Source organism: Garra rufa, chromosome 5 (assembly GCF_049309525.1).
Source record: "Garra rufa chromosome 5, GarRuf1.0, whole genome shotgun sequence".
NCBI classification, from domain to species: domain Eukaryota; kingdom Metazoa; phylum Chordata; class Actinopteri; order Cypriniformes; family Cyprinidae; genus Garra; species Garra rufa.
This window is the reverse complement of record NC_133365.1, coordinates 28,301,904-28,314,624: the sequence shown is the minus strand read 5'-3', so window position 1 is coordinate 28,314,624 and position 12,721 is coordinate 28,301,904. Positions and strand designations below refer to the sequence as shown.

Below are 12,721 nucleotides of genomic sequence, written 5' to 3'. Positions count from 1 at the left end.
CATTTATCATTTCGATTCTGAATGTTAAAAGAGATCGAAATGATAGGAAAATTAACGAATATAAACGAATAATGTCCGAAGAAGATGTCCTCTCCAGGTCACCGTACAAACGAGTCATTCGGGCTTAGAGCGATGTTTGCTGCCGCTTCAGTTCAGTGCTTTACATGACTGCCCCCTACTGATCATGTCTTTCCTATGTCATTGTATTTTCCGTGTTCCCTTGGAATACACCGGCGTCACGCGAGACCACTTTACTTCCCGCGCGCATTTTAAATGGCCAGATCTGTATGAATGCTTTGCTTATGAACATTGTCACTTTTGGTACCATCTTGAACTTCCAAACAAATGTCCAGTGTTACGGAGCAAACAACCAGCCGGGTAGGCTCCAATACAGCCGGGACTTCCTCATAGAGTGCGGCAAAAAAGCTGTCGGGATTTTACCGAAACCTAGCTGCATTCCGCCGGAGATCTATATGCACGGAGCTGCTAACTTGGATGTGCTGACAGCGGTGCGAGCGAGGAAGTGCGGACGGGAAGGAGGAGGGCAAGTGTGGTTAAACTTGCCATCCAGACACCAGACCGGAGACAGCCGGCAGCAGTCCGCTGTACGAAAGCGGAAACGGGGCCGAAGAGGAGGCGTGCGACAGAGGTTACGCAGGCGAGGGCTTCGTCGCCTGCCACTGCCTTCTATTATCCTAGGAAACGTGCAGTCACTAAGGAATAAGATCGACGAGCTGCAGGCACATGTTAAGAGTATTCCTGAATATAAAAATGCGTGTGTGATTGCTTTGACTGAAACCTGGTTGAAAGATCAGTACCCGAGCCACGACTATGAAATCGATGGCTTTGGTCAACCTATCCGACTCGATCGTGATGAGCAGCTGACCGGTAAGACACTGGGAGGGGGCGTGGCCCTGTATGTCAATCAACGCTGGTGTAAGACAGTTATAGTGAGAGAATCGATCTGTACTCCCAATGTTGAACTCTTATCTATTTCACTGCGCCCATTCTACTTGCCACGTGAAATTCCGCAAGTATTTCTGACGGTGGTGTACATCCATCCTAAAGCCAATCTGGCAGATGCTACATCCACCATTGTCCAACTTGTGCACCGTTTGCAGAGTATTTCTCCTGATGCTCCACATTTTATTTTGGGGGATTTTAACTCTTGCTGTCTTAAAAAGCCCCTTGGTCATTTTTACCAATATGTAAATTGTCCAACTAGACATGGCAAAGTGCTGGACTTGTGTTATGGCACTATAAAAGGGGCATATAAATCATATGCAATGGCACCATTAGGATCCTCTGACCATAATTGTGTTCTTCTAGCCCCTGTCTATCAGCCAGCCCTTAAGAGAGGGAAGATTGAATACAAAGAGGTTGCTCTTTGGACAGAGAGTGCCATTCAAGAACTAAATGGTTGTTTCTATTGCACTGATTGGGATGTTTTTAAATATGCTTGTAATGACTTAGATGAATTGCTTGATACTGTGACAAGTTATGTACTACACATGCAAGATATTATTATTCCCAAGAAGACAATTAAGATATATCCAAATAACAAACCCTGGGTTAGTAAATCCCTTAAAAGTGTCCTCAATCAGAAGAAGTTAGCTTTCCACCATGGTGATATTCACCAGCAACGAGAGGCCCATAAACTGGTTAAGAAAGAGATAAAGCTGGCCAAAAAAAGGTTTAAAGATAAAGTAGAGGATGAATTGAAGAACAATAACCTTCGTGATGCTTGGAAGGGAATTAAATCTATGGTTTGTATTACAGACAAAAAAAAAGGGGGTGTTTCACCCTGATAAGTCTGATACTGCCCTGGCTGAGGAGTTGAACCAATTCTATGTGAGATTTGACTGTCATGATTTCTCTGAGGATCTGTCTAAATTTCGGGAGGCTCCTGAGGGCAGTAAAATTCAGATTAATGAAATGGATGTCTGGAGAATTTTGGAGGGAACTGACCCGAGGAAAAGTCCCGGGCCTGACGGCGTTTGTGGCCGCCTGCTCAAAAATTGTGGTTTATTTTTATGTGATGTTTTTTCTTATATTTTCAAGCTTTCCTTAGCACAAATGGATGTCCCTGCATTATGGAAAGAATCAATTATTGTTCCTGTGGCTAAGATTCCATCACCTAAGGGACTGAACGATTACCGCCCCGTTGCACTTACATCATTAGTCATGAAAGGGCTAGAAAAGATTGTGAAGAAGAGCTTGCTTGCTATGTCACAGAATATTATTGACCCACTCCAATTTGCATATCAGGCAGGTAAAGGGGTGGAGGATGCTACAGCAACACTCCTGGACCGAGTTATGGGGCACTTAGAGGGCACAAAGACACATGTATTGGCTACTTTTATTGATTTTTCATCAGCTTTTAATTGCATGCAGCCCCACATTCTTGCTCAGAGGCTCTCTGAAATTCCTGCAATAGATGTTGGTACCATATGTTGGTTGGTTGGCTGGCTGACCAGGAGGCCACAGAGAGTCCGTGTAAATGGCACCTTGTCTGAGGCCCTGGTGTGTTCTACCGGATCACCCCAGGGGTGCGTTTTATCGCCATTGTTATTTGTATTGTATACAAATAACTGCCGTAGTACTTTGGAATCATCATCTATAATCAAATATGCCGATGATTCAGTGATACTTAGTTTTCTGCAGGACCATGAAGTGGGCCATGGTCCAGTCTTGGACAGTTTCATAGAATGGTGTGAGAAGTCATTCCTACAGCTCAATGTCGCAAAAACCAAAGACATGCGGTTTGACTTCCGTAGGAAACCACCTGCCTTGCCATGTTCCATTATAAATGGCTCTGTAGTGGAGACTGTCAGTCAGTATAAGTACTTGGGAACTATACTGGATGATAAACTGACCTTTGAGGCCAACACAGATAGGATCTGTAAAAAGGTCAGTCAAAGACTGTTTTACTTAAGGAAGCTGAGGAGTTTTAATGTTGAAAGTTCACTTATGAAAATGTTTTATTCATCATTTGTTGAGTCAATTCTCACTTTTTCAATTATCTGCTGGTTCGGCAATCTTAATTTGATTACAAAGAATAGGCTGGGAAGCTTTGTTAAACAGTGTCGGAAGATCACTGGTGTTAATTTCAATGATTTGAGCCAGGTATACCAGATTAGATGTGTCCGGAGGGCGAATGCCATTTTGGCAGACCCTCATCACCCTCTCCATGCAGAGTTCCGGCTCTTGCCGTCAGGGAGAAGGTTTGCCTTTTCTAGGAAGGCAAAGTCAAACCGATACACAAGATCATTTGTACCATTAGCTGTTAAATACTTGAATCAGCTCTAAGCATTGTAATTTGTAACTTTTCCAGGATGACATCTAGGGGTTAATTGTGTTATTTATTTTTCTTTTTTATTTTATTGTATCTTTTACTGTATTTATGTGTTGGCTGTGTCAATGGCTGCTGTAGAACAAATTGCCCCTCGGGGATAATAAAAAAGAATTCAGATTCAGATTCAGATTCAGATTGGTCGGGTTCGGTTTGTTTGTACATTGACCCTCGCATCACTGATTTGCACTCCAAATAAACATGAGGCTACTTGCAGTTGAATTGCAAAGTGACTTTTTTCTATTTTACTCTGTACAGAGAATAGTAATACTGAAGTTTTAAAGCCTAGAACTTTATATGCTACCAGAAATAACAGTAAAGCAAAAATTAGTCTTTAATTAGATTTAGGCATGCAAAAAAAAATTTTTTATTTTGCCACCCTAACATTTTTACTGGCCTCTTTCGGCCACCCTATGAAAAAAATCCTGGAGGCGCCACTGGTTGTTGGAAGTAATAATGAACACAGCAGTCGTTTCCCCGCACGTCGGGCTGAGCGTCTCCTTTGGCGCTCCTCAGGAGGAAGAGATGTCTGTCGCAGCATCAGAGGGAGAGTCAGGGAGTGAGGCGGACACCCGTGGTCGCTGTCCCGTCGGAGGTGGACGCCGAACTCTCGGCTATGCTCCTCCAGGCCGCCAGGGGGATCGGCCTTGAGGTCCCTTCTGAACCTCCGGCCGATCCCTCCAGGCTGGGTGACTGGTTCCTGGGGAGGGCACCGGTGGCACCGCCACGCCCTCCCCCGGTGCCAATCTTCCCGGAGGTGCACGAGGAGCTGACTAAAAAAAAAAAACATGGCGGGCGCCTTTTTCATCTCGCCCGCGCTCCAGCTCCTCTCCCCTCGCCACCCTCGATGGCGGGGCTGCTCGGGGGTATGAGTCCATCCCTCGGGTCCAGCACGCTGTTGCGGTGCATCTATGCCCGCACGGCGCTGCCACCTGGCGGGATCGGCCGCACCTACCCTCCAGGGCGTGAGCATTCGTCGCCCTTGCGGGCCGCGTTTATCACGCTGCTGGACAAGCTGCCTCAGCCTTGCACGCCATGACGACCCCTTAGGTCTACCAAGCAAAAAGCAGGCGCTGAAACAACTGCACAAGGGTGGTCCTGACCAGGAGGTGATGCAGGAACTCCGTGCCGCCACTGACTTCGCCCTTCGGGCCACAAAGGTCACGGCATGGTCTCTTGGTCAGGTGATGTCCACAGCCGTGGTCCAGGAGCGACACCTATGGCTGACTCTGGCTCAGATGGCAGACGTCGACAAAGCACGCTTTCTCGACGCTCCTATCTCTCAGAGCAGCCTATTCGGCGACACTGTTGAAGACTTTGCCCAAGCAGTTCTCGGCAGTACAGAAGCAGACGGAGGCCATCAATCATATCCTGCCCCGCCGCGAAGTACCAATCCCGCCGCCGGTGGCTCAGCCTCCGCCTGCCCGTCGCCGAGGGCGCCCCCCTGCGGCTTCAACATCTACAGCTCTGACCCCGGCGGAGGCCCACGACGCCAGACTGGCAGAGAGGGCCCGCAAGCGCAGAGCTAGCCGCGGGAAAGCGGCACCGCCCGCGACTCAGGGACCGGCCCAAAACACCTGCAAGAAAGCTGCAAAACGTCCCTGACACGGGCAACCCAGAGGTGATAGAGACTGCTCTTTAGGGAACGATGACATCTACGTTCCCGCTCCCGGTGGAGGGCCGGGAGCCACTGTGTACTTCAATGCTGCCGTCGACCCATGAGACGACGGTACCCACAATTTTACTAAAAGAGCTAGTTTTCTCACCTCTGGGGCCTTGGCCTCGAGTTCCCTTCCTGAGCAGTACTTACACTCCTCAGAACCGGACTCAGAGCCCTCTGTCGCCAGTGCGGGAACCAGGGAAGAAGGTAAGCACTGCTTAGTGCAGTTAGACTCTTCTCCAGGACGTTCATCCTTCTCGGTTCAGTCTCCTTCCCTGTCTCCTCTTAGGCTGCCCCACCACGGTCACGTCGGTCAACGTTCCCTTGATGCCACTACGGTGGTTGATACGGACGGTATGGCCCGGCTTTGCGATTCAGCTCACCTGGCGTCTGCCCAGGCTTAGAGGTACCCTTTACATTTTTGTTCATTCGGGAACATGCCTCTGTCCTGCCTGCGCAGGTCGCGTTCCTACTGGCGAAGGACGCGATCCAGCCGGTCCCTCCAGCCGGGATGAAGTCAGGGTCTTACAGTCCCTACTTCAATGTGCCCAGAAAGAGTGGTGGGTTAACACCCACCCTGGATGGAGCTCTGTTCCGGCCCCTTCTTAGGCTGCCGGCCTAGACGCTCACGACGAGGTGCATACGAGTATGCTTCCGTCTCCAGGCGTGGGTTGCAGCCATCTGCCTGAAGGGCACCCACTGCCGCGTCTTGATCTTTCCCCGGCACAGACCCCTTCTGCAGTCTGTCCCCGGGGGTCGAGCGCTTCAGTGCGAGGTGCTTCCATTTGGCCAGTCCCCTCCTCCTCGCATCCTTCTTTAGGCTACGGGAGCTCCCCTGTCCCCTTCGGCAGACAGGGATTCGCGTTTTCAACAGTCTCGACGACTGGTGCCGCGCAGCCCATCTGCTCCCACGGAGTCAAATGTGGCAGTTATTGCTACGGGCCATTCAGAAGCCAGGGAAACTCAACCGTGCAGCCTGTTGGCTCCCATGGCAGTCCCCCCACCCTGCGGAATGGCGACTCCACCCCGTGACGTTTCAGCTAGTTCGGAGCTATATCGGCAAGGCCCAGCCACATCCGCTCGCCCTTCCCAATTCCTCCCATTGCCAGTTGCCTCTTCTCAGAGTAGCACTGACATACAACTGACCTCCGGGGCTCAAGTACGCCTTTCCCCCAGCGAGCCTCCTTGCCACAGCCATATCACCCTGCACCCCAAGACTGGTTGCTCACTGAAGCTAAGCAGGGCTGAGCCTGGTCAGTACCTGGATGGGAGACTTCCTGGGAAAACTAGGTTGCTGTTGGAAGAGGTGTTAGTGAGGCCAGCAGGGGGTGCTCACCCTGTGGTCTATGTGGGTCCTAATGCCCCAGTATAGTGACGGGGACACTATACTGTAAAAAGCACCGTCCTTCGGATGAGACGTTAAACCGAGGTCCTGACTCTCTGTGGTCACAAAAAATCCCATGGCACTTCTCGTAAAGAGTAGGGGTGTAACTCCGGTGTCCTGGCCAAATTCCCTCCAATGGCCCTAGTCTATCATGGCCTTCTAACAATCCCCTTTCATTGAATTGGCTATTCACTCTCTCCTCTCCACCTATAGCTGGTGTGTGGTGAGCGAACATGGCGCCGTTGTACTGTGGCTGCCGTCGCATCATCCAAGTGGATGCTGCACACTGGTGATGGTTGAGGAGAGATCCCCCATATGATTGTAAAGCGCTTTGGGTGTACGGCAATACACAATAAAGCGCTATATAAATGCATCATTCATTCATTCATTCACAGACACTGTGCAAGTCCAGGGAGGATGAGGAGTAAGTCTTGTTGGTTGCGCCACGGGAGTGGCCCACCCGGACTTAGGTCTCAGTAACCGTTTCCCTCGCGGCAGCCCCTCCCTGCATGGGCACGGGTTGGCACCCTCAGAACTCTCCGGCCTTCCCCAGGCCGTGATAGAAACTATCACTCAGTCCCAAGCTCCCTCTACCAGGCAGGCTTACGCACTGAGATGGGGTCTGTTTGCTGACTAGGGTTCCTCTCGAGGAGAGGACCCACAGAGATGCACGATTGCAGTAGTGCTTTCCTTCCTGCAAGAGAAGTTGGAGCGCAGGCTGTCCCCTTCGACTCTCAAAGTGTACGTTGCTGCCATCGCAGTGTATCACGATGCAGTGGATGGAACATCCCTTGGTAAGCACCAACTCATCGTGAGGTTCCTGCGAGGTGCGATAGGATTAATCCTCCCAGTCCGCACCTCATACCCTCTTGGGATCTCTCCGTCGCCCTCCGGGGCCTGCGGGACGCCCCATTCGAGCCACTGCCGTCAGTCGAGCTAAGATTTCTGTCGCTTAAGACAGCGCTCAAGAGGGTAGGGGACCTACAAGCCTTCTCTGTCAGCGAAGCGTGCCTAGAATTCGGGCCCGACGATTCTCACATTATCCTGAGACCCCGGCTCGGCTATGTGCCCAAGGTTCCCACCACGTCTTTCCGCGATCAGGTGGTGAACCTGCAAGCTCTGCCCCTGGAGGAGGCAGACCCAGCTTCTGCGATGCTGTGTCCAGTCCGTGCTTAACGCATATGTGTAGACCGCACTCGGCACTTCAGATGCACCGAGCAGCTCTTTATTTGCTTCGGAGGTCAGCAGAAAGGAAATGCTGTCTCCAAACAGAGGTTGGCTCATTGGGTGGTAGATGCCTTATCCCTGTCATACTTATACCAGGGACTGCCATGCACCTTAGGTGTTCGTGCCCACTCCACACGGAGTGTTGCCTCATCCTATGCGTTGGCTCATGGCGCCTCACTAGCAGATATCTGTAGAGCTGCGGGCTGGGCGACACCGAATACCTTCGTTAGGTTTTATACCTTTGCGTAGAGGCCGTTCCTCCCGTGTCCTAACATAAGGACTTCAGGTGAGCGGGAGGCCGGCTGGTGTCGGCTTGCTGCGCCATTCCCACGAGGATCCGTGCGCTATTTTCCCAGGATGTAGCCCCCTTGGTGAACCCTGGGTCCTCCATGCCCCGCAGTCAGGGCTAGATGTGAAGTAGTTCCTGACTGTGCTCCTGCCAGGGTCTCCTTCGCCCCGCAGGTTGTGGCAATATTTCTCAGTATTTTTCCAGTGGTCAGCCAGAAGGCCGCTGTTTTCCTCGTATATCCCTAAAGACTTATGGATATATTGAATTTACTTTCATTCCACATGTAAAGATCTCATGTGCTCCGCCCCCCCAACCTCTGCTTCAGTAAAGCTGGCATCCCTGTGGGGCCCCCTTTTATTGGCCCTCAGGGCGTTGGGAAGGTTACGTTACAATGACCGCCTGCGGACACGTCTGAGAAGACCTGCCGGCACGTGGCGTTGTGCGTAACGCGGCATCAGGGTCGTGGCCTTTTCCATGGGTCTAAGTTCCCAATGTAACATCGAAGTGATTCGACTGAAGGGGAACGTCTAGGTTACGAAGGTAACCCTCGTTCCCTGAAGGAGGGAACGGAGACGTTACATTCCCCTGCCACGACCTTGGCGTCGCGCTGACGCCGGCTCGATCCGGCTCTTCAGCGAAAACCTGAATGACTGGCTGCATGCCGCCCTCTTATATACCTGTATGTACGGGGGAGTGGCTTGGCATGCAAATGCCACTCGCCAATTTTCATTGGCCTTTTGAATAAGGCTCAGAGATGATTGGTCTCTCAGGCGATTCCCAATGTAACGTCTCCGTTCCCTCCTTCAGGGAACGAGGGTTATCTTCGTAGCCTAGAGGTTTTTTTACACTACTATTGAGAATTTTTAACCAAAGTATATTATAGACTTTTTTATTAAGACCCTAAATAATAATTTAAGCCAGTGGCCCAATCCCTCTTGTGATTATAAAGTATTATTTTACTGTAATTCTACATTCTACTTAATTTCACACCAAACATGATTTTGTTCTTTGATTTCAACTTAATTTTATTCTGTAAATTTTACATCAGCCTTGTTTATGAAAATTGGCCACTGAAGTTTTTAAGAAATTGTTTTTCTCTGAAACATTTATAATTGGGATGTTGTTGAGTACTACTAGCCCATTTCTGTAAGGTCAGATTTTTTTTTTAATTCTTTAATTTAAACTTTTTGTTCTTAAATTTTTTCATAATTTTAAAAACGACTTCAGAGTTGTGAACTGTATCTTTAGAGGGTTACTTCACTCCAAAATGAAAATTTTGTCATTAATCACTTACCCCAATGTTGTTCCAAACCTGTAAAAGCTTAGTTTGTCTTCAGAACACAATTTAAGATATTTTGAATGCATTCTGACAGCTCTCTGGCCCTCCCATAGACAGCAATGTAATTAACATGATCAACGTCCAGAAAGGTAGCAAGGAGAAACATCAGGGGTTCAACCGTAATTTTATGAAGCTACGAGAATACTTTTTGTGCACAAAGAAAACAAAAATAACGACTTTATTCAACAATTTGTCTTCTCTGCATCACCCTAGCACCATTTTGGAGAGTATCCACTAAACGCAAACAGCGTATGCTGTTTTGTGTCAGCCACACCACGCGGATAAGTTGTTTCGGTTCAAATCAAAGCGTAAATAAACATAGAAAATACATCCGCGTTGCGCAGCTGAAACAAAACAGCATACGCTGTTTGCGTTCAGTGGATATTGTCCAAAATGGCGCTAGGGTGATGCGGAGGAGACAGATTTTTGAATCAAGTCATTATTTTTGTTTTACCGTTTACTGCATACTGTTATTCTTCTCGTTATTTCCCTATAGTGGCAAATGAACCGGAAGTCTTACCCATGGGCTTACTTCCAGGTAAAACAATAAGGTGGACTGGATAGCATTTTGTCCAGTGTAAACAGATGTAAGGTTCCAAAGGGGTTATTGAACCAATGTGAGGAAAGAACAATTTTGAGTTCTCCAAAGAACCTCTTAAAATAACCATGTTTTATAGTGTAGAGCCGGGGTCGTCAACTGGCGGACCGCGGTCCGGATGCGTTCATGCGGACCGTGAAAACTTGAGTGCAATCTTCCGTGCAGTGATGAGAGATCGGCGCATAAATATATCTTTTTATACTGTATTTTTTATACATATTTATGTTTTAAACCATGAAGGTGAGCCAATGGATATCACACAAGCAGTGAAAACTGCGCAATATGTTAAAGCGAAAGTAAAAACAGCGCTTCCAGGCAGCATCTGACGTGCACATTCTCTCAGAGACAATGATAGACGAATATACTGATATTAATTTACCTCCCTAATATTTTCTCTTGTGCGCCAAACACAGTGGGGAAAGAAACAAAAAGAAACATATTTTGTGTAGGCTGTTTTTGAAAGTCTGTGTTTAAAATAAAGCTTTTTATTTTCATTGATGACTGCAGTATTATTAGGGGTTCAAAAAGTCTTAATTATGATTTCAGGTTGTCTTAAAAGTGGGGACTAAAAGGCAATAATTGCGACGAAACTTTATAAGACTATCCATTAAATATGAGCCCTGCACGTTTCAAAGTCAGCTGCAGTGCTACTTTGTTTACTAACATTCTGATTCTCATTCAGGAGCTGATGTCCTGGGCTCGCATGAACTTCAAGCCGGCAAAGTCAAGGTCCCTCGTGCTGAAAAAAGGGAAGGTTACTGACAAGTTCCACTTCTCACTTGGCACCACCAAGATACCATCACTGACAGAGGAACCTGTGAAGAGCCTGGGGAAGGTGTTCAAGTGCAGCCTGCGAGACGCAGCTTCCATAAAAGCGACCAACCAAGACCTGGAGGCCTGGCTGGCCGTGGTGGACAAGTCTGGCCTTCCTGGCAAGTTCAAGGCCTGGATTTACCAGCATGGTATTCTCCCTCGGATCCTATGGCCCCTCCTGGTGTATGAAGTCCCCATTTCAACAGTGGAAAGCTTTGAGATGAGGATCAGCAGGTTTCTGCGCAGGTGGCTGGGACTTCCTCGAAGCCTGAGCAGCATCGCTCTATATGGGCGGAACAACAAGCTGAAGCTTCCCATGAGCAGCCTGAGCGAGGAGTTCATGGTGACGCGGTCCAGGGAGGTCCTACAGTATCGGGATTCCAGTGATCCAAAGGTTGCCCAGGCTGGGATTGAGGTCAGGACAGGGCGGAAGTGGAGGGCTGCCGTGGCAGTGGACGACGCAGAGTCAAGGCTACGGCAAAAGGTGTTGGTGGGCTCAGTGGCACAGGGGAGAGCTGGCCTGGGCAGCAGAAGAACTCCCCGCTATGACAAGGCGGAAGGGAAGGAGAGGAGGTCGCTGATTCTGGAGGAGGTGCGTGCAGGAGTTGAGGAGAAGCGAGCTTGCCAGATGGCTGGGATGCGGCAACAGGGCGCCTGGACAAGATGGGAGCAAACAGTGGAGCGCAAAGTCACATGGACTGAGCTGTGGAAGGCTGAACCCTACAGGATAAAATTCCTGATCCAGGCGGTCTATGACGTGTTGCCAAGTCCATCCAACCTCTTCTCCTGGGGAATGGTGGAGACACCAGCATGTCCCCTCTGCCAGCGGAGAGGAACGTTGGAACACATCCTGAGCTGCTGTCCAAAAGCCCTGGGCGAAGGGCGTTACCGCTGGCGGCATGACCAGGTCCTAAAAGCTGTAGCGGATTCTATCTGCAGTGGAATTAGCCACAGCAAGAGCCTCCACCCAGTGAAGACCACAGCTTTTGTCAGAGCTGGGGAGAAGTCAACACCAGCTGCCCGGGGCACCTCCTCTGGCCTGTTGGCAACGGCGCGTGACTGGGAGCTGTCAGTTGATCTGGGCAAGCAGCTGAAGTTCCCTGAGACAGTTGCTATAACAACATTAAGGCCAGACATTGTGCTCACCTCAGAGGCCTCCAAGCAGGTAATTATCTTGGAGCTCACAGTGCCTTGGGAAGACCGTATGGAGGAGGCCAATGAAAGAAAGAGGGCAAAGTACTCCCAGCTTATGGAGGGTTGCCGGAACAATGGGTGGCGGGCAATATGCCAACCCGTCGAAGTGGGATGTCGAGGGTTTGTGGGCCAATCCCTTTGCAGGGCCTACAAAATGCTTGGCATCACAGGGGCGAGCCAGCGAAGGGCCATCAAGTTGGCCACTGATGCTGCAGAAGTAGCATCAAGGTGGCTGTGGATCAGGAGAGGAGAGGTATGGCGTGTAGGGTAGTAGCGCTACCTGGACATAAGCTGGGACCTGATCACCCCGGCTGGGTCGCCTAGGGGAGGGGGTCTGATTGTTGAAAGACCCGAAACCCCCCGTGATCCTAGGTTACATCACTGATGATATGTCCAGGTGCACCAAACGGTGTATCTAAAATCTGAAAGCGCCTCCTGCTGGAAGAGAATTATCTGATATTTTCAATCAGCTTGTACATCTGCTGTTGTCAAAAAGACAAAAAAAATAAATAAATCAATCCATGGTTTTAAGCAGCAAACAGTTAGCCTGGAAAAATCCAGACCCTAATCTATTAAGATTAAGGGTCTGGGATCAAGCAATGAAAACTGCCTAACTCGAGGGGCGGTACCAAGCATGCATTTGAAACTCTGCACGCAATTGGATAACGACACGACCAATCACAACAATACACGCTTAGCTACCAGCAGAGCTAAATGATGTTTCATTAACAAAGTTCGGGAGAAGCGCGTCAGATGCTTAGCGTAAACATCACAAGTCAATCAGCGCCATAGGTTTAAATACAGCTGACTCACCTCAATTCACTCGATGGTTTATCAGTAAACCTCCACCACCCCATCTCATCAC

General features: G+C 49.3%; 1 protein-coding gene across 1 annotated transcript; it reads left to right on the top strand.

Moving 5' to 3' along the window:
* The first annotated feature begins 287 nt into the window (after positions 1-287).
* LOC141334815 (uncharacterized) lies at positions 288-12,127 on the top strand. Its single transcript, XM_073840040.1, has 5 exons — positions 288-888; positions 2,378-2,523; positions 2,665-2,910; positions 9,748-9,789; positions 10,532-12,127. Exons 1-5 carry the CDS (start codon positions 288-290, stop codon positions 12,125-12,127), a joined length of 2,631 nt encoding a protein of 876 aa, XP_073696141.1.
* Positions 12,128-12,721: the final 594 nt, after the last annotated feature.

Excerpts from the sequence above, each read along its gene's own strand:
- LOC141334815 (XM_073840040.1), top strand. The coding sequence starts at position 288 with ATGAATGCTTTGCTTATGAACATTGTCACTTTTGGTACCATCTTGAAC. Across the intron at positions 2,524-2,664 it reads GCACCTTGTCTGAGGCCCTG|GACCATGAAGTGGGCCATGG; the intron begins GTGTGTTCTACC and ends AGTTTTCTGCAG. Across the intron at positions 2,911-9,747 it reads CAGATAGGATCTGTAAAAAG|TGGCAAATGAACCGGAAGTC; the intron begins GTCAGTCAAAGA and ends ATTTCCCTATAG.